At 53.0% G+C, this 21,291-nt stretch overlaps 1 protein-coding gene across 1 annotated transcript in view; it reads left to right on the plus strand.

Moving 5' to 3' along the window:
• DCTD (dCMP deaminase) overlaps window positions 1-1,583 on the plus strand; it is a 27,067-nt gene extending 25,484 nt beyond the window's left edge. The window contains exon 7 of the mRNA XM_005883868.2: window positions 101-1,583. Within this exon, the coding sequence (XP_005883930.1) occupies window positions 101-179 (79 nt within the window). The 3' untranslated portion in view covers window positions 180-1,583. The remainder of the gene's footprint in view (window positions 1-100) is intronic.
• Window positions 1,584-21,291: the final 19,708 nt, after the last annotated feature.

A 21,291-nucleotide genomic window follows, 5' to 3' on the forward strand; every position in this document is an offset into this window, starting at 1 on the left:
CTCTTCACCACCCTATTGCCCGTGTCCGTGGGCTACACCTTTATGTGATGAAGTTCTTCGGTTTATCTCTTTCATTATCTATTTTGTTTCTTCCATTTAGGAAATTCACACCCAAGTGCAGCAAGATTGTCATTGACTTTGATTCCATCAACAGCAGGCCCAGCCAGAAGCTTCAGTGAGTCACGTCCCATTAAACCGCGGGAGGTGGGGATTTCCCTCCCCCAGGGAGCCTGAGCGCTTTTCATCTGCAAGTTACACGCAGCCTTCCCACCGGGCAGCACACGGAGACGCACAGCTAATCCACGCAAAGCTTCATCTCCCCGACTCTCTCTCCCGTCGCACGGAATCTGCATCTGACTAAGCTATTGATTTAGGGTTAAGATAAAGGGGCCTGTGCCTGGCCCGTCTCGAGGGGCTGGCATGGGGTGCCTTCCCCTTTGCGTGCCTGTTTGCCGGGGTGCAGGGGAGTGTCCCCACGCGCGCTGTCACCCACCGCATGTCACAGCTGCTGCACGCAGCTGCATGTGCTCGGTGGACAAATAACCATCGTATCCCTCGCGGGAAGAGCCGGCGCGCTGATGGGAACATCTGGCCCCAGTGAAGCAGAACGTGTAGTGCCCTTGGAAACGAATGGAGGGCCCACACGGCAGCGGCCTTAAGCTGAGCGCTTTGGAGTCGAGGGGCGCCCCCACCCGCCGTCCTCACGGTGGTGGCAGAGCTGAGTTCTGGACACTTTCTCTGCTTTTGCTGTCCTGCTCCCCACAGGGGAGTGGCCTCCTGTCCCTCTGGGGGTGGGGACTCCTGTGTTTTTATGTCTCATTTTTGGTTTGTTAGTCACATATTACTTAGTTGTTCCCAAGCAGACAGCTCATCCTGTTGCCCCCAAGACCCCGTCCTGCTGTGGGGGTAGGGACTGTGTGGATGGACGGCCATCATGGGTCACTCCCAAGGCCACTCCCAAGGCCACTCCCAAAGCCACTCCTAAGGCCACTCCCAAAGCCACTCCCAAAGCCACTCCCAAGGCCACTCCCAAGGCCACTCCCAAAGTCACTCCTAAGACCACTCCCAAGGCCACTCTCAAGGCCACTCCCAAAGCCACTCCCAAGGCCACTCCAAGACCACTCCCAAAGCCACTCCCAAGGCCACTCTCAAGGCCACTCCCAAAGCCACTCCCAAGGCCACTCCCAAGGCCACGCCACAGCCTGGGAGTAAAGGATTCCTAACCTTTAAGTGAGATGTGCGGAGATCCAGGTGCCTCCAGGCAGTTTTCGCCAGATCTGGTGACAGGACCTCCCGGCTCTGCGCCTCCCTCCTCTGACACTAATCGCAGGGGGTTGGGGGGTGTGTGGCTGGCTGGACACCTGTCTTTAATCCCACTCAGTTTTTATTAAACGTGCTCAGTCCCTTTGTTGAGAAAGTGGTTTCTTTATCCTAAAGATTATGACTGATTTTAAAGGGCTCTTATATTTTTATGAGTTTTTATTTTGTCTCTGAGGTTTTGTGCTCCGTATTCCAGGGCATTTTGTAATTTGGCTCCTTACCAACGTTATTAGAATCTTATTAAAACCTACCCCAGCGAAGGACGTTCGTTTTTATCTTGTAATTATGCGCTTGGTTCTCCGTTCCCGTCGTCTCTGCATTGTCTGCGAAGCACATTACATATGTTTCAATGCTCAGAGACAGGACCCCGCGTGCTGCCCCGGGGCTGGCGGGCAGGCGGTGCTGCTTCAGGGACCAGACGGAAGCTGTGAGGAAGGTTCTCTGACTCCCCCTCCCGGGCCCCTGCTCGCTCAGGTGATGAGTCAGAACTGAGCGGCCTTGCAGCAGCCCAGCGGGTGTTCTGAGAAGCGCTCGGGGGTGTGGGTTAAAGTCACCCCCTCCTCAACATGGGAATCGGGTCCAGGAACCCCCAACAAAGCCCACTCTGCCAGCCTCTTGACTTTGCCAGCGGCCTCCAACCGCCAGGCCCTGCAGACGCGGCCCACACTTCACTTCCTCTGGGACCGAGTTGTCTACCGTTAGTGTCCACATCCGAGTGTGGCCCGGCGGGGAGGGCAGGGCTCAGAAGTGAGTGTCTGCCGGTGCCCAGCTGTTATTCATTTCCAAGGTCAGAGGTTTTTAAAAAAAGATTTAAAAAGTCTTCATTAAGTTAAAAGAATGGGAGGAGGGGTTGCGTACATCTGCTTACCGCTCAGTTGTGGAATTACTGGTGGAGCCATGGGACTCACAGGCCTGGGTCCCGACAAAGGGTCACCCTTATTTTTGGCGCCCAACTGCCACCTCACCTCTGGAGCTCTGAGCTCCCTCTTGAACCCCAGTCTGTGTCTTTGCTTTTCTCCTGCTATTCTCTCTCTCTGTTTTTAAATATATATGTTTACTAGAGGCCTGGTGCACGAATTCATGCATGGGTGGGGTCTGGCGGCCTGCCCCGATGAGGGGCGATTGGGGCAAGGCTGGCCAGGGGCGGGGGGGGGAGGACCTGAGGGAGGTTGACCAGCGGGCCCCACCCTCGATAGGCCCCTCCCACCCCAATTGGGGTGGAGCTGGCCAACCACCTGCAGCCCCTCCCCTTTGCTGGCTGGTCCCGCCCCCAATTGGGATGGGCATCCATTGGGAGCTGGGCTGGTTTGGGGGAGGGGCTGTGGGAGGTAGGGGGCGCTGATGGGGGCCCGGATTGGGCTGGTTGGCCACTGCAGTGCTTGTCATAGCAACTGGTTGTTATGGTCATTCTGCCATTCAGGTTGCTGGGCTTTTATATATATAGATTATGTGGTAAAATACACATCACATCACATCTTAACTTTAACCATTTCTAAGTGTGGTATTAAGTACATGCACATTGTCATTCAGTCATCACCACTACCCACTTCCAGAGCTCTTTTCATTTACAAAACTGAAGCCCTGTGCCCATGAACCCTAACTCCCCACTCGTCTCTCCCCCAGCCCCCGGCCACCCCCATTCTGCATCTCTCTGTGTGAATTTGGCGGTGCTAGGTACCTCACGGAAATGGAACCCTACATTACTTTCTCTGTGACGGGCTCATTTCACCTAGCATCATGTCGTAAAGGTCTAGCCGTAAGGAGAACTTATCCATGTTGTCAGAACCTCCCCCTTTTTGAAGGCTGAATAGTAACCCACTGTAGCCCACCTTTGGTTAATCTGTTCATCTGCTGATGGGCTCTTGCGTTATCTCCACCTTTTGTCTGCGGGTTTCTTTTGAACGTCCAGTGTTCCTCTACCATCATCCCCCTGGCCCTGCCTCCCTGCCTACACCATCACCCAATGTCCCAGGGGGTTCCTCACCTTAAAAAACACAACAGGAAACAAAACCAGCCCTTCTAAGAGGCTGTTCAAGTGCTTCCTTTGCCCACCCGCAGGTTTCAATGCCTCTTTCAAGATTGAGCGGGGATCCTGCTTTCTCTAGTTTCCCCCAGCCGTCCTCCGTTCAAGGTGATCTTCTCTCTGACATCCTCCTGCAGTGCCCGTCAGCAACAGTCTTCGTGGCCATAAATCATGCATGTGTGATGCCATCGCTTCTACGTCTCTGACTATTACCGAGACGTTCCATTGACCTTCTCTCAGGGCTCTCTCCCTGCTCTAACGAGACGGTGAACCGAGCATGTGTGTGCCTGGAGTCTCTCTATACCCACCTGCCCCCCTCCCACCACTGCTTGCCCGGTATCTTACACAGAGGTGCTCAATGCATCCGCTTCACATTCCCACTTAAAGGTTATGAACCTGATTGCCCTTTGATTCAGTCAAGTAGCTGATCAGCAGCCAACTCCCTGAATTATTTTTCCGATTTCCTCGTGAATGGCTAAAAACAAAAAAAAGTCAAATAGACTATAAGAGAAAGAAGTCTTCCTGTGAGCCTCGGGGTGAATGGACACATTTGTCTCTGAGACAGAAGGGATGTTACTATTTAAATGTCTTAGTTTTAACTTCTGGGTTTCCGTTAAAGCATTCTTATCTATAGTTTTGAATTGGGGATTTGGCAATAACATCGGCTCTTGGCAAGACACCCAGAGATGATGTTCCCACTTAAACCCATCTGGTCAGGGGATGTCTTGCGGGTCTTTGGTCCCTGTGCCGCGCCAGCACGGCCAAGGGTGAACCTGAGGAGGGGCGGTGGAGGATTAAAGAAGATGGACAAGAGAATTCAGCTGGGGCTCGGTGGATCTCCTCTGCCTGGATGAGGACACAAAAGACCCAGCCTGCAAGCCGATGCTTTATTTTATAGTCATTAAAACAAGGGTAGATTAACTTGTATACAAATGTTCTTGTTTTGGCAACACTTGCTGCACCTCCCACAGCCCATTAGCTACTTCGGAAGGAATTAGGGAGGCTACAAGGTCAGGCTTCATTATGCTAGGAGGGCTCTGCCCGCCAGGCTGGGACTTGTTTGTGGCCCTGTCACAGGTCAGCCCGAGGCTTGACCCTAGACCCGCTCCCTACAGGTCCCTGTAGAATGCTAATCGTTGCCGGGTTCTCTATTGTAACATTTGTTAGTGAAAGTTCTTATATCTTGATATTGTCAGAGACGCCATCGGCCCCGGTTTGCAATGGGCATCTTGTTACGGAATTGCTTTCTTTGGTGCGTGTTATGCAGCCTCTGTATTTCTTCTCCTGCCTTTCCCCAGGTGTTCCAGATAAGCAGGCATCGGTCATCTATGCAGCTTTACCAGACAACTGACTCTCCGTGGCTTACATAAACACCATTCTGTTTTTCTCACAGAGTAAGTACAGTTGTGAGCATTGGTTGGAGTTGGTTCCGCTGCTCGGTGATATCGGCAACGACGGAGGCTTTATTTCTTTTCACTCGGCTCTCTTTAGCATCGTGTCTCTCAGCTTGTTCGGTCAAGCTCAAGGTGTCTTGCATGAAGTGCAAGAAGGAGATGGGAGGTGGGATGGACATGAGGCCTCTCCCTTTATCAGGGAACTTCCAGCAAACGTTCTTTTATGTCTCCTTGGCCACACGTGGATCACATGGCCACCTTAGCTGCAAGAGAGGCTGCCAGGGTGCTTGGCATTCCAAGTTCTATGGTGGAGGCTGCATGGGGGCAGGGGGTTAGTGACACCTGTTACTAGTCATGCGCTGCGTAATGACGTTTCGGTCTACAACGGACCGCATGTACAACAGTGGTTTACCCTCGTGATGCCTGGTGGTTTCTCACGCCCTACAGCCTGGGCGTGGCTGTACCCTCTAGGTTGTGTAAGTGCACCCTATGATGTTCACGCAACGACGAAATTGCCTAATGATGCGTTTCTCAGATTGTACCTGATTGGCTAATACTTGGTACCACAAATCCTTATGTTCCTGTATAGGCACCTTATTTTTTTACAAAGTGCCTTTGGAGCAAAAAGGGTAGGTAATTACTTATATATATATATATATATTAATCAATAAAAATGACACCTATTTTGTTTTCAGACCAGCAAAAAAAGATACTTTCTGGTGTGCCTCAGAACTTTAGTAATTTGTTTATCTGTGCCATCAGATGAAAAAGGTTGAAAATCAGATTTAAAACAGTAACTCCTTTACATGCTAACATAAATAACATTTTTTATGAGAAAAAAAAGCTATTTTCCAGAACAGCAAAAAAATATTTAGAGAAAAGAGTAACATCTTACTTTTTGATGTCTGACTTCACAGAGAACCATTAGTGTCATTTCGGTGAGTGTTTTCCCTCTCTCGTGATAAGTTATTTTGATTGAAGTATCTGAGGAAAATCCTCCCACAGATGTGTAGTTAGAAAAAGGCAGGGGTTTTAATAGCCTTTACAGAAATTGGGAAATATTCTCTTTGGATACCGCACCACAACGTGATGTGTGGTGGCTTCTCACAGAGCAGTTGCTATGTGACATTGGAAATCATATTAATGACTGTTTCCTGTTATCTTACATTAAGATCCATGGGTCTCTCTGCTACTTGGAATGGGTGTGTTACTCATGCAGGATATGATATCGTTTGGAAAAGAATGCTTCCCTGAGTTATGTAGTTCTTCCAAACATTGACACATTTCATTATACAATATCCCCAAATCACTTCGGTAAATAGCACAACTGATCTCATTAGAAACATCTTCTAAATACTGGGAGGCTGTCAGACTCATGGGGCCAAATAACATGTTTCCCCAAACTCTACATTCATTTTGAAAGCTGGAGTTGCGTTATTTCATTGTCCTTGAAGTGATAGGCTTACTTTGTTCATTTTCAAGAAGTTTGTCCTGTACCTTAATCTGCGTAACCGTAGCTGTCGGCCTTTCCTTCTAGTAAAAACGCTCTTTCGTGACCCGAGAGGCTAGTGGCGCTGCGGCTCCAACAGCGGAGCAGGTGCTTTTCCTGCAGCCAGCGGCCACCAGGGCTGCATCGGACCTTCATCTCATCCCGGGGGGGAGGGGGAAACGACTCAGGGGTAGGCCCTGGCGGGGGGCTCGGGTGGTTGGAGCGTCATCCAGTACACCGAAATGTTGTGGGTTCGATTCCTGGTCAAGGCGCATGCCCATATGAGTCGGTCTCTCTCTCTCTCTCTCTCTCTCTCTCTCTTTCTCTTTTCCTTCCTCTCTCTCAAATCAAGAAAACATATCCTCGGGTGAGGATGGGAAAAAAAGAGACTCAAGGATAGAGACTTAGTACAGGTCCCACTTTATTCAGGTCCCGTCCAGGACTTTCTCAGGTGGAACTGGCCCCTTCTCCCTCCTTGCTTTCTTCTCCCCCGAGTGTGTGGAAATTAAGAGCACTCACTCGCACATGCTGATGCCGCTGCCTCGATTCACTCACCAGCACTGTAGCCACCACTGCCTTTGCAACATTAGTGCCAGTGTCAACACACTGACAGGGGCCAGCAGCACCTCAGTGGTATCATGGCAACAGCTTGGCCAGTGCGGAACCCCTGGAAGTGTCGGCAGGACCCTGCTTTGAGAGAGAAAAGAGTAACATCTTACTTTTTGATGTCTGACTTCACAGAGAACCATTAGTGTCATTTCGGTGAGTGTTTTCCCTCTCTCGTGATAAGTTATTTTGATTGAAGTATCTGAGGAAAATCCTCCCACAGATGTGTAGTTAGAAAAAGGCAGGGGTTTTAATAGCCTTTACAGAAATTGGGAAATATTCTCTCAAAATTCTATGGCACACCAAAATGTATGTTTTGCCAAGCTGACGAAAAAAACAGGTATAATTTTAATTCATTCACACTGGACGGTATTATTGCGTTGGCTATTGTCATTTTTCTATTGGGCCATCTAAGGGAAAACAGTTGAGTGCCCTTGACTAAACAGTCAGGTATTGCGTTTTTATTTTTTTATTTTTTATTTTTAAATATATTCTTGGATACCACAGCACAACGTGATGCCTGGTGGTTTCTCACAGAGCATTTGCTATGTGTCGGAAATCATATTAATGACTGTTTCCTGTTATCTTACATTAAGATCCATGGGTCTCTCTGCTACTTGGAATGGGTGAGTTACTCATGCAGGATACGATATCGTTTGGAAAAGAATGCTTCCCTGAGTTATGTAGTTCTTCCAAACATTGACACATTTCATTATACAATATCCCCAAATCACTTCGGTAAATAGCACAACTGATCTCATTAGAAACATCTTCTAAATACTGGGAGGCTGTCAGACTCATGGGGCCAAATAACATGTTTCCCCAAACTCTACATTCATTTTGAAAGCTGGAGTTGCGTTATTTCATTGTCCTTGAAGTGATAGGCTTACTTTGTTCATTTTCAAGAAGTTTGTCCTGTACCTTAATCTGCGTAACCGTAGCTGTCGGCCTTTCCTTCTAGTAAAAACGCTCTTTCGTGACCCGAGAGGCTAGTGGCGCTGCGGCTCCAACAGCGGAGCAGGTGCTTTTCCTGCAGCCAGCGGCCACCAGGGCTGCATCGGACCTTCATCTCATCCCGGGGGGGAGGGGGAAACGACTCAGGGGTAGGCCCTGGCGGGGGGCTCAGGTGGTTGGAGCGTCATCCAGTACACTGAAAGGTTGCGGGTTCGATTCCTGGTCAAGGCGCATGCCCATATTGGTCTCTCTCTCTCTCTCTCTCTCTCTCTCTCCCTCTCTCTTCCTCTTCCTCTCCCTCTCTCTCAAATCAAGAAAACATATCCTCGGGTGAGGATGGGAAAAAAAAAGACTCGAGGGTAGAGACTTGGTACAGGTCCCACTTTATTCAGGCCCCGTCCAGGACTTTCTCAGGTGGAACCAGCCCCCTTTCTCCCTCTTTTCTTTCTTCTCCCCCGAGTGTGTGCAATGAAGAGCACTCACTCGCACATGTTGGTGCCGCTGCCTCGATTCACTCACCAGCATTGTAGCCACCACCGCCTTTGCAACATCAGTGCCAGTGTCAACACACTGACAGGGGCCAGCGGCACCTCAGCGGTATCATGGCAACAGCTTGGCCAGCACGGAACCCCTGGAAGTGTCGGCAGGACCCTGCTTTGAGAACCGCTGCCTGAGGTCAGCACCTTTCAACCTTTTGCATCTCAGGGCACGTGAACTAATTACAAAAATTCTGAGGCACACCAAAATGTATGTTTTGCCAAGCTGACAAAAAAAACACAACAGGTATAATTTTAATTCATTCACACTGGATGGTATTGTTGCGTTGGCTGTTGTCATTTTTTTATTGGGCCATCTAAGGGAAGACAGTTGAGTGCCCTTGACTAAACAGTCAGGTATTGTGTGTTTAGAAATTCTCGCGGCACACCAGTTGGAAATCGCTGCCCTAAATGTGACACTGGTCTGATGGGCATTTGGAACCACTGCCCCTTTTATTAATGCACTAGAGGCCTGGTGCATGAAATTCGTGTATGGGAGGGGTGTCCCTCAGCCCGGCCTGCACCCTCTCCAATCTGGGACCCATCGGGGGATGTCCGACTGCTGGTTTAGGCCCAATTCCACAGGGATCAGGAGTTGGACATCCCTCTCACAATCTGGGATTGCTGGCTCCTAACTGCTCGCCTGCCTGCCTGCCTGCCTGATTGTCCCTAACCACTTCTGCCTGCCAGACTGATTGACGCCTAACTGCTCCCCTGCCAGCCTGATTGCCCCCAACTGCCCTCCCCCGCTGGCCTGATTGCCCACAACTGCCCTCCCTGGTCAGCCATCTTGTGGTGGCCATCTTGTGATGATGTTGTGCGAGGGTATGACGTCACCTAGGCTTTTATTATATAGGATTTCTTGGCCTGGGTGCCATTGCCCGAGATGTTTTTTAGAGTTGATCACTTCCCTCCCACCTGTGCTGTCACCTCCCGTAACATCATAGTGAGATGCCCAGTGTGGTTTACATCACCGCTGTAAGGAAGAGAAGACGGAGGAGCCTGCATAGATACGGCCTCTCCTGGTCTGCTCAGCTGATCCCGGGTCACAGTCTGCTAGGGTTTTGCAAGTTAGAAGACACAGGCGCTCTTCTCACTCAGCGCCCGTGTGTGGAGGTGCCGGAGAGGGACAGCGAACGAGTCGGTCCCAGGGCTTGTTTCTAGAGGAGGGACTTCCAGCCTCGTCTCCCTGCGGCCCCGGGAGCCACTGGAAACCTGGGCCCTGAGCTCCAACAAGAACTGCCCACACCCCGGGCCTTCTTGTTTCTTGCTTCCTTTTCGAGGAGTGGGGACAATAGCTTTTCTTTCTGATTCCAGAGGAGGCTGACGGGCCACCTTCGTGGTAGTCAGAGCTTTTCCTTCTTGGCGGCAGCCCGAGAAGAGACGATAAACACAGAGCCATCAACACCTGCACATGGGCGCTGATTAGCGCGGCTGGTGAGGGTGTGGGCTGATGAGGCTGAGGTCGCCGAGGCGGCCTGACAGCCCAGGTAGCTGGGCTGCCCTCCAAACCACCGCCAGGCCCGGCCCGGCCAGCTGCCTCGCAGATGCTCGCTGCCCCTGGAAGGGGGCCAGGGAGGCGCCAGCCAGCAGCCAGCAGCCAGCACGCGCTCCTTTTGTTTAAGACCAAATGCAATAAAAACAGGTTCTCCACTGTACCTCCCCCTGTGATCCCTCCCGAGGAGTATCAGACTTAATTATTTAAATTTAATTTGTTAGCCATGTGGTGGCGAATCTTTTAAAAACCTAATGATTTATTAGCATTTTTTAATAGTAAGCAGCATTTCATATCTATTAACGAGAGTTCAGATGGTTCAACTATGCATTTCTTAATAAAATGCATCAGAGGAGTATTACTTAGAAGAAACTCCCTACTGTGAGCATGCTCTCCGCGTGCTGGTGACCTCGGCTCTTTCCTGCGAGAGGAAGCGGGGCAGAGACAGGAGCGGAGTGGCCCTGGTGCCACAGCTCTGATTCCAGAGGGAAGGAAGCGTACGGCTGGGGAAGGGGTTTCCATTTAGCCCACAAGTAGCCCAGACTAAGGACAGACGATATGTCGGCTGCGTCCCCTCCCCTCTCTTTTCCACTAAATCCCCAATGGTGAGATGGGGCAGGCTGGTCCGTGTCCGGCCCAGCACCAGCCGGAGAAACCCGGAAAGGAAGGGGCCTGACACCCTACAGCAGGGGTCCTCAAACTACGGCCCGCGGGCCACATGCAAATACAAATATTGTATTTGTTCCCGTTTTGTTTTTTTCCTTCAAAATAAGATATGTGCAGTGTGCATAGGAATTTGTTCATAGTTTTTTTTAAAACTATAGTCCGGCCCTCCAACGGTCTGAGGGACAGTGAACTGGTCCCCTGTTTAAAAAGTTTGAGGACCCTGAACTACAGCGTAGCTCAGCTGGTTAGAATGTTGTCCTCGTGCGCCACGGTTGCAGGTTCCATCCCTGGTCAGGGCACATACAAGAAGCAACCAGTGAACGCACAGATAAGGGGAATGATGGCACATGGATGTTTCTCTCTCTCCCCTTCCCCTCCTTCTCAAATCAATAAATTAAAAAAATAAAGAAAACAGAGAAGAAAGCGCCTGACAAATGTGCGTACGGCCAACGTGAAGGTGGGTCCTCACGGGCACGGAGTCCTTAAGCAGCTGCTGAAATCTTGGAAAAGGGGGGCGGCGGGGAGTCGGTTCCAGCTGGTGAGAGTCAGAGGAAGGAGGTACTGGGCAGCCTTGTGACTTGGGCCTTCCCTGCCCCCCAAACGGGGTTTCAGGGTTCGGTGCCAAACAGCAGCAGCGCCCGATTTAAAAGCAGCGTGGCGCAGCCTGACGGAGTGACAGGTGTGGGCAGGGAGGACGCCCTGGAGCAGGCGTCTCCTACCACAGAGCCCCCGGGGAAGCACGGTCCTCTCCTGGGTGGCGAGTGGGAGGAGCGAGTCCGAGCAGCGCAGGGGGAGGCGGGTCCGAGCTGCAGGGCCGGGGCCTTGCAGCCTGGACGTGGGTCTCACTCAGTCCCTCCGTCCTCCAGGGAGAGGCCACCGGCCGCCTCCAAACCCCAGTGTCATTGGTGAAGGACCAGCCGTTCCAGCCCTGGTGGAGGTGCCCGAGAACGGTGCGTCCGACCTCCTAGGGACCTGGGCGCTTTGGCCAGTCAGGGAGGCGGCAGCCGGGCGCCCGCTGTCTGACGTTTTGCCCACTGGCTGTAGGGCAGTCGCTCCGCTGGCCCGGGATGATGTTTCAATTTAGACGCCTGCCCGGTCAGGATCTCCAGCCGCATTGTCGGGCGTGGGCGCCCTGCCTGCCGGCCCCCTCCCGCCGCCTGTCCGCTCTTGGACGCGGCCCTGACACCGCTCAGGGCCGAGTGAGTTGTCAGCGTCCCCGGCGGCGTTGGCAGGTTTCCACTCCCTGGAGCGGGGCAGGTTTGCAGGGGAGATGCCAGGCTCTTCAGATGCCAGCGTGGGCCCGCCGGGGAGTCCTGGCGGTCCCGGTGAGCCTGCGTTCGCCCCGGTGTGCCGGAGGGCATCGGCGTTCACGCCCCTCCGGTCTCCCCTTCTCTCGTCGAGGAGGAGAGGCAGTGCAAGGGCTTGCCCAGCTTTGAGGTAGAACCGGGATGAGGATGCAGACTCCCAGATCCGGGGCCAGGGTCCTGGCTACCTGGGCCAAGGGCGGGTCATGGAGCCGGGCCTGGAGGCGGCCAGCAGGGGGTGCTGTGCTCTGTGCAGCCTCCACTCCCCTTCGTTCTGGATGCTCTGGCCTTGGGGGCTGGTGTTGTTTCCTGAACATTCCTTCCCTGGTCAAGGCCGCTGCACTGGCTGTTTCTCCCGCGTGGATGCGGCTTCCTCCCCCAGCCCCTCCCATCTCTGCTCTCAGCTCCTCTTACTCCTCAGAGAACCCACAGCAGCTGCCTGCCCTCCCGGACCCCCACCCCAGTTTCTATTGTATCCCCCAGTTTCCTTCCATCTGTCCTTATTCTGTTTGCTTTTTTGTTTTCTGCTTGTCTCCCCGCAAGCGAGCAGGGCCGGAGTCTGATTCCCTGCCGACTCCCTCGTGCCTGTTACCGGGCCTGGGCCGGGAGTGGTTCCGAATGAATCGGGATTAGATGGCTCGTTGAACAAGGAGATGGACTTGATCTGTGGAAGTCGCGGTCAGGGAAGCTCTCTGTCCGTTGGTCAGATGCCCTTTCCCGTTGTTGGGGCTGAGAGGGAAGGTTGCAGACCGCGCCCGTGTCAGACTCTGCTTGTCTCCACACGAGCCTCTCCACACGGGCCTTGATGATGCCCGTGAGGTGCGTCCAGGAGCGGGCGATGGAGGTGGGTGGCCGGGAGAGAGAGGAGGTGTGTCAGCAGGGACAGGGCAGGACCTGGAGAGGGGGCTGGCAGGCCGAGGGGCTGGGATCTCAGGCAGGCACCTGGGAACAGGCGGCTCGAAATCCAGTCACTTGTCCAGGGCTTGGAGCTCCTCAATCCCCCTCTAAGGGACAGACCTAGAAAAGCCTGGGGGAGAGACCAGCCATGTGTCCTGTGGCCTCTGCTCAGGGGATGGAGGCCAGGAGGCTGGACTGAGGGCCTCGGCCCAGGGAGGCCTGGGTGGGGGGCTGACCACGACTGGGAACTGTATGGAGGAGTCCGATCGTCTGTGACAGCACACGCAATCGCTTTTCACTTAAGGAACATCTATGCGCACGACATCCTTTGGGAACGGGGTGTTAGAAGAATGCATACCCCTCTTTTTGGGGGGGCAGTTAACACATTTTCCCACAGTGACACAGAAGAAAGGATTGGCAAGTCAGCCCGCCGCTCCCGTCTCCTGGGGTGCGGCCCCTCGTGCGGAAGCCTGGGCAGGGAAACCAGAGTCACCCCGTCCCTTGGACACCCCCTGCCCCTTTGACTAGAGCAAGGACACGTGAGGTCACACGTATCTGAGACTTTCAGTGGGAAGGCTCATGAACATGGGCCCAAAGTGTGATTGTAGATATGGCTGGTGCCAGGGGCTGGAGGACTGAGTGGGCAGGGAACAGGGTATTTAGGGTAAAACCCATAGAATGCACAACAACAAGGATGAAAACTATCGGCTTTAGTTCATAATAATGTGTCAATATCTGATCATCAGTTGTCACAAATGTGCCACATGAGTGCAAGATGTTAATAGGAGTGTGTGTGTGTGTATGTGTGTGTGTGTGTCTTGGGGGGCAAAACTGAGGGAATCATATGGAACTTCCTGTACTTTCAATGTTTCTGAAATCTACAACTGCTCTAAAAAATAAAGTCTATTAATTTTTTTTTAATCTGAAAAAGGAAAAATAAAAAGCTGTGGCTGGTGCCACAGGGAGCAATCCGAGAAGCCGCTCGGAAAAGCGCGAGGGGCCCGGAGAGAAGAGGCTGTGAGTTCGTTCTCTTTGCTGCTTTTCATGGTCAGAGACGACACACCGTTAGGACGGACCCGCCTCCGGGGAGGGATGCTCACGGTCTTGCTCGGTGGCCACAGTACAGAATTAGGAGTTTTTCCAGGGGGACAGGTATACCGACAGCTGAGCCAAGAAGCCAAAACCACCAAAAGGACTATCAGGATCACCTGCCCATTCGGGGACCCTTTGTCTGTGAGGTTGGTCTACCCCTGGGTGTGAAATGGAGAAACACGGGACAAGCCTGACTTTCTAGTGAATGTGAAAGAGGGTCTTTGAGTTGAGAGAACAGGGAGAGGAAAGGTTGGTGCTGCTGAAATCAGAAGACGGGCTTCAGAGTGACGCCACCTGAGGGGCCGAGCGGTCTGGGGTGGAGGACGTCACGGGGAGAAGGCAGCTCCTCGGGAAGGCCCGGCCAGGCAACAACGGCGACATGTCGAGGGACGGGCGCCTCGGGAAGAAAGAAGTCAAGATCAGCGCTGATCAGGTTCCTGCTTCCTGGCTGTTCCTCCCCGCGCCCCCTCCTGCCTGGGCGCCTCGGACTGTCTCCGAGCACCTTTCCCGTTTCCCAGCTCCCTCCCCCGGACCCAGCCCTGCAGATGCCGCTGTGACCACCCTGGGCCTTCCAGCCGTCTGCTGTCTGGCATCAGTGTGATTGCAGCGTGCTGTGCACGGAACCCGGGGGCACTGGCCCCCCTCGCGCCGGAGGATTCCAGGCGGAGCAGCCTTTCTATTCTCACTTCGTAATTGGAGTTTCGCAGGCTCGGGATACCTGCTAATGGGAAGCAAATGGGCTCAGAATCCAGAAATAAGCACTCGGGCAGCCAGCACCACTCAGGAAAGCCAGGAGGCTGTTACGCACTTTATGTGGCTAGAGAGCATCTGCACCAACCTCAGCCCCTAGAAACGATGCCCCACCTGGCTGCCCGGTGGCCCTGCCCTCCTTGCCTGGAACAGGGAGTGGCTGCCTGGCTAGGAAGCCTGGTCTGCGGCATGGCCAGCTGCCCGAGGCCTGGGCGCCCCTCCTCCTCCTCCTCCCAGGACCCAAAGCACTTCCACACGCTCCTCGGACTTTCCGAGCCTTGTCACCAGCCACGGCCCCGAGGACAGGCGGTGACAAGCCCGGGATGGGGCCTCTGTGGGCAAGGAGCCCAGGACAGCGGCTCGACTCCAGGGGAGAGAAGCGGCTGCAAAGAGTGACGTTTCCCCGGGGGTTGCTGACCCTCGGGCTCCGGGCGGATCTTGCCCTTTCTCCTGCGTGGGGCCGTGTCACAGTCATACATTTACATGAGGGGCCTTTCGCCCACAGATCACGCCACCCCCTTCCCAGTGGCTAAGAGGCAATTTCATATGCAGAAGCTCCGTGAGAACAACATTGGGTTATGACACGAGGAAATGGAAAACGAAAAAGCAAAGCCCAAACTCTGCCCTTCAGCTGTCCTGAGAGGGTGCTGGAGGCCAAGGACAGCGCTGTGTGTGTGTGTGTGTGTGTGTGTGTGTGTGTGTGTGTGGTGTGTGTGCTGTGGTTCTGGGGCTCAGCAGACGGGAGTGAAACTGAGGCACCTTCAGCTGTTTGCCAAAGACTCAAGACTCAGGTGAGTTTTGTGTTCACGTCGTAGGTGTGAGGGCTGGAGGGGCCCAGGCCTTGCCCCCTGGCGCTGGTGGGTGCGGGACATCTCCAGGCAGCCTGAGGTCATGGGGGTTGGGGGAGGGGGTGCTGACTCTGTCCCTGAGCCCCTGGGAAAGGGGCCTCCACTCCCTGGGGACACCTTGCTTAGCCATTAAATGTCACTGCCGCCCGTGCACTCAGGGGAGAGAATCTACATCCAGCGGTAAAAAAGGTGATGAAATGTAAGTTGTGAAATGATTTTTTTTTTCCAGCAGGTTTGTCATATCACCCGCGTGGAGGGAAATTGCTTTCTGTAAATCTTGGTCCAACAGAACAAAACACCTATTTCTTTCCAGTTGGGGAGACGGCCACTCTCCCAGGCGTAATGAAGGCATTGCTAGCCGTGACTTTTACTAGGTCGGAGGGGAAGCAATCTACGATCTTGACTGATATGATCTTTCCAGGAAGCGCCGTTCCTTTTAGGCCGAGCGAGGCCTCAATTACTTCATGAGCGAGGCCGGCGGGAGGTGAGCCGTGCTCGGACAAGGTGGAGCCGTCCCTGTCGGAATTCACATGCCGGCGATTTTAAACGATTTCTATGAAGCTTCTCTTTCATTTTGAGAGTAGATTAACATTCTAATGGAAACCGTTTGTATGCGTTTGTTGAATTGAATAGTATTTATGGCCGTGGGAAAAAAATGCTGCTAAATTTCGCCGGTGATGAAGTCGGCGGAGCGAGAACCAGTGTAAAAACAGGGGGAGCCCCCTGGGAACCGCACTGCTCCCCGAGCATAAGGAGGGCGAAGCCGAGGGGAACGGGCCAGGGATTAGGCCCCTGAACTCGACCATTTTCCTGATTCAGTGCAAGGTTTTTATAGCCCTTTTATGACTTAAAACCAAATTTAAATTTCAAACGAGGCTAGGTCGGTCCTCGAAAATCCCGCAGCCAATGTCGCCCTTTCCCGTCATCCTTGAACCCTGATCCGTGTCCGGGACACGGGGCCGTGAATGGAAATCTAAGCAGCGTCTCGGAGAAGAGATGCTGAGCCCAGGGAAAGACGCCAGCTGCGCAGAGGAGGACCGAGCTCAGTGGGGAAGGCGCGGGTCCGAGCTCAGGAGTGTCACGCAGGTGGAGGGGAGGCAGCCCGGCACCTTGGGGGCAAGACCAGGGACGCCTGTGGCTCAGATCTGTCCGTGTGCCCCCTTGCTCCTGGGAGGCAGAGAAATGCCATGTTCTGTCAATGTCCGTCTCAGAGCCGAGAGCAGGAGTTTCCCGGGAAACATCACAGAAAGGGCAGCTGGGAGGGCATCAAGGAGCCGCGACCCCAGGCGTGATGGGAACAGCGCTAAGTGAGAAGTGGGAACGTCCCGAGCCCGCACTGCCGTGATCCTGGCTGCTCTTCCCACCCGGCTGCCAGCATGTTCTTTTTTAAAAAAAAATTTATTTAAATATATTTTTATTGATTTCAGAGAGGAAGGGAGAGGGAGAGGCATAGATAGAAATGTCAATGATGAGAATCATGGATCAGCTGCCTCCTACAGGCCCCCTACTGGGGATTGAGCCCACAACCTGGGTGTGTGCCCTTGACCGGAATCGAGGTTGGGACCCTTCAGTCCGCAGGCCCACGCTCTGTCCACTGAGCCACACCAGCTAGGGTGCCAGCATGTTCTTGAGCAGAGCTGCAGGCTTGATTCCCCAGTGTGGGCCTGCAGGAGGCAGCCAATCAATGATTCTCTCTCATTAATGTTTCCTCACGTGCCTTCCGATGAAGGAGAGCGGAACTGTGCATGAGCAGGTTTCACACATGCAAAGCCGTGTGGCTCTCAACAGAAGCTGCATGGACAATCAGGGGGACCTTAAGAAAGAACTGTCTTCTCAAAATTACACAGAGCTGGAAATGCAAGAGTTCTGGCCTGCGCGTGTTCTGGGCTGAATAACACGCCCACACTGCCCAACGCACAGGCCCCTGGTGGCCCCGTAAGTCACATAGGCCTCAGAGACCAGTCACTTCTACTCTGCTTAGTTCATGCTGTGTCTGTGAGGCCAGAAAATGGGTGTGTCTGGCGTCTAGCACAGTCCCTGGCACACGGTAGGTGCTCAGTACCTGCTTCTTGAGGTAAACCAATATGTTCAAGGCCTCATGGGAGTCTACAGAAGGAACCAGTCCTGCGGACACCTCAAGTTTAGTCCTGTAAGACTCTGACGTCCAGCACTGTAAGAGGATCACTTGTGTTGGTTTTTTGTTTGTTTGTTTTTTATTTATTTATTTAATTAATTTAATTTTTTTAAAAATATATTTTATTGATTTTTTACAGAGAGGAAGGGAGAGAGATAGAGAGTTAGAAACATCGATGAGAGAGAAACATCCATCAGCTGCCTCCTGCACATCTCCTACTGGGGATGTGCCCCGCAACCAAGGTACATGCCCTTGACCAGAATCGAACCTGGGACCTTTCAGTCCGCAGGCCGACGCTCTATCCACTGAGCCAAACCGGTTTCGGCTGTTTTTTAAATATATTTTTACTAGAGGTCTGGTGCACGAATTCATGCACCAGCAGGGTCCCTCGGCCTGGCCTGCAGGATCCAGCCAAAGCCAGCTCTCCGACATCCCCTGAAGGGTCCCAGATTGTGAGAGGATGCAGGCCAGGCCGAGGGACCCCACTGGTGCGATCAGGGCCAGGGAGGGACTCGGGAGTTAGGCCAGCTGGAGAGAGAACCCAGGAGGTCTCCAGGGAGTGTCCGGCCTGTCTCAGTCCTGATTGGCCTGACTCCAGCAGCAAGCTAACCTATCAATCGGAGCGTCTGCCCCCTGGTGGTCAATGCACATCATAGCGAGCGGCTGAGTGGCCTTAGCATTCATTAGCATATTGTGCTTTGATTGGTTGAACGGCCGACCGGCTGACTAGACACTTAGCTTATTAGGCTTTTATTATATAGGATTGATTTCAGAGAGGAAGGGAGAGGAAGAGATAGAAACATTAATGAGAGAGGATCATTGATTGGCTGCCTCCTGCAGGCCCACACTGGGGAATCAAGCCTGCAACCTGGGCATGTGCCCCGACCGGGAATTGAACTGTGACCTTCTGGTTCATAGGTCGATGCTCAACCATTGAGCCACGCCAGCCGGGCACATCTGTGCTGTTTTAAGCCACTAAGTGTGTGGTCATTTGTTACAATAGCAACGAGGGAGCTAGTTCACCACATACCTCTTTGTGTATGGTATGTGTCCATCGCCTGTCTTCCTTCTGGCATGTGAGCCTGGGAGGCCAGGGACTCTGTCTCTTGTTTGACTGTTGAGTAGTTCTTGGAACAGAGGTTGTACAAGAGGGGCACCCATGAGTGCCTGTTGCTCGAACGAAGACAGAGGCCGTGTGGGAGACGGACTGCGGCCTGGGCCCGAGGTAGGATGCTTGTGGTGCTCTCACGGAGGAGGGTGGCATGGTTTTTTCCGGGCTGAAGTGGGGGAGGTGGCAGGCGTTGGAGATGGTGGAGGGATCTGCCAGTGAGGAAGGGCTGGTGATGGGCTCTCTGTAGAGCAGAGGCATGATCCTTTTTCTTCTTGCTCTTAAAGTAATTTTTCCCTGTTTAATGTTAGAAATTGGGAATATATAGAAACATGAAAGAAATAATAAACATCCCTCATAACCTCACTTCCCAGAGACCCTGCTAACATTTTGGTGGGTACCTGTGCATTGTGTGTGTTTTTGCCTTCAAGATTGGGATTAGTCTGTAGCACTCAGAAACTGGCTGTGTTTCTCTGTGAATTTTTCTGTGTTATTAACTATTCTTCCAAGAACATGGTATTTAATAACGACATAGTATTCTGTCATACGACCATAACTAAATTTATTTAACCAATTCCAATTGGGTAGTTCTTTCATTCCCCCAATATTGTGTAATTATAAGTAATAACGGTAGTGCCTGGCCTATAATAGGCATTCAATAACTGTGGAATAAATGAATGAATGATTCAGAGAATATTCTCATGATAAATCTATGTATCTCTGTTTCTCTAGGAAAAAAGCTCTCCCAAGTACAAGTATTGGGTCAAAGGCTGCCTTTTTAGTAGCAACCAGTGTCTCCAAGGGCGAAGGCGGGCAGAGCGGCAGGTCCAGTAAATATGCCCACTCCCACGGGGGAGGGGGGAACGACTCGGGGTTCCATGGACAACAAGGCCTTGTTTCCCATAAAGCCTAGGAGAGCGGCCAGCGGCCAATCCCACAGGCTCCCAAGAGACCAAAGACCTTTGCTGGCAAGAGCGTTACAAATAAAACAACAAACCAAAGGCTCTTCACAGGAACTGAGCCGGCCCGCTGGTGTGGCTCAGTGGTTGAGCGTTGACCTATGAACCAGGGGTCACAGTTTGGTTCCCGGTCAAGGGCACATGCCCGGGTCATGGGCTTGATTCCCCAGTGTGGGGCATGCAGGAGAGATCATTGATTCTCTCTCCTCATTGATGTTTCTCTCTCTCTCTCTCCCTCTCCCTTCCTCTCTAAAATCAATACAAATATTTAAAACAAAAACAAAAAAATGAACCGCGTGGAGGGATGGGCCTGTGGGTCCGGACAGGCCTGAGCGGAGGCGGCATTTGCTCGTGGATGTGGGGCCCCGGGTTAGCGTAGCGGAGCTGGGACTCACTCCTGCACTGACGGAGCTCTGCAGGCAAAACCCATGAGAGAAGCATAGGGTCTCGCTGGGATGTGGGAAATGGCTTTCCTTTCCATAGAAAGAGAGAAACAAACAGAAGCCCGACGCCTTTTACATCTTTTGAATTTGGACTTTGAAAGTAAGGAACTCAAATTCAGAACTGATGGAAAGCATATCACTGTTTGCCCATGGAGATGGGAAGTTGGCAAAGTTGTGAGGCTTGCATTTGGGGGGAACTCTGCTTGCCCCCCGCCAACAAGCCTGGGACCCCTAACCACGTCCCCGGAAAGCACTCTGGGGCTCGGAGCCTCCCCTGCAGACCCAGCCAAGGCAAGGTTTCGTTGACTTGATTTTCTGCTTTTGGGGCCGTAGCAAGTCCGTAGGTGCTCACCCAGATATGCCGGGTTCTGGAAAGGAAACCTGGAATGTTTCTGGCAGGAGAGAGGGGCTGGCGGCATTGACGGGGGATTTCAGGTTCGAGGACAGGAGAGGAGGAAGCGTGGCCTTGCTCCTGACAAGCATGCGCCGTGTCTGTCTTATAGTCTTTTCTCCTGGGCGGGCCCCTCCAGCTGCCTTCTGTGGGGCGGAATCCCTCTCTTTTACGATGGAGGGAGGACAGCGGCCGAGGCCCGTGGCTGTCCCCTCCTCCTGCCATGCGTCCGGTCCGCGTTACTTTACGGATGAGGAGATGGGGGCGGAAATGTTCATTACCTCTCCCTGGGTGCCCATTCAGACCCAGCTGTGACCTCCAAGTCCGTTGTCTGCCTATGGCTCCCCACGGCCTCCCAAGAAAAATGACTTCCCCTGTCCTGCTCATTGGAGAAAAACGAGCTTCCCGTGTCCTGTGGAATGAAATGACCGTGTTTCGGTCCGTAATTCATGCCATGGCCGCCCCGACCTGTTCTGATGGGTCCACACGCCCTGACTTCCAGGGGCTTTTATTTGTGGCTTAGTTTCTGGTGTGAGTTAAGAGGAAAGCTGGTGTCTGCCTTAGACGCTGAACTTGGCAAAAATTGAAGGGAGCTTGTGGCGGGGATCCCAGCAGCTTTACGCCTGGGGTCCTTGCTGGGGTAGAACACCATGTGGCACTTGAGGTTTTTGTAAGAAACCTGGGCATCGCGGGTACCTTCTCCGGCGGCTTTTCCAGGGCTCCTGTCTGTGTGAGAAGAGCGCAGGGTGCTGTACGCTTAGCTGCCAGGTTTGAACTGGCCCATCTGCCAACTCGGGCAAGACCCGGTGTGTGCCCGGCCAGGCTCTCAGGGTGTCCGGTCCCTGGCTCACCTCATGCCATTTCTCCAGTGTGGCTGCTTAT

This window comes from Myotis brandtii, unplaced genomic scaffold (genome assembly GCF_000412655.1).
Source record: "Myotis brandtii unplaced genomic scaffold, ASM41265v1 scaffold802, whole genome shotgun sequence".
Lineage (NCBI taxonomy): Eukaryota > Metazoa > Chordata > Mammalia > Chiroptera > Vespertilionidae > Myotis > Myotis brandtii.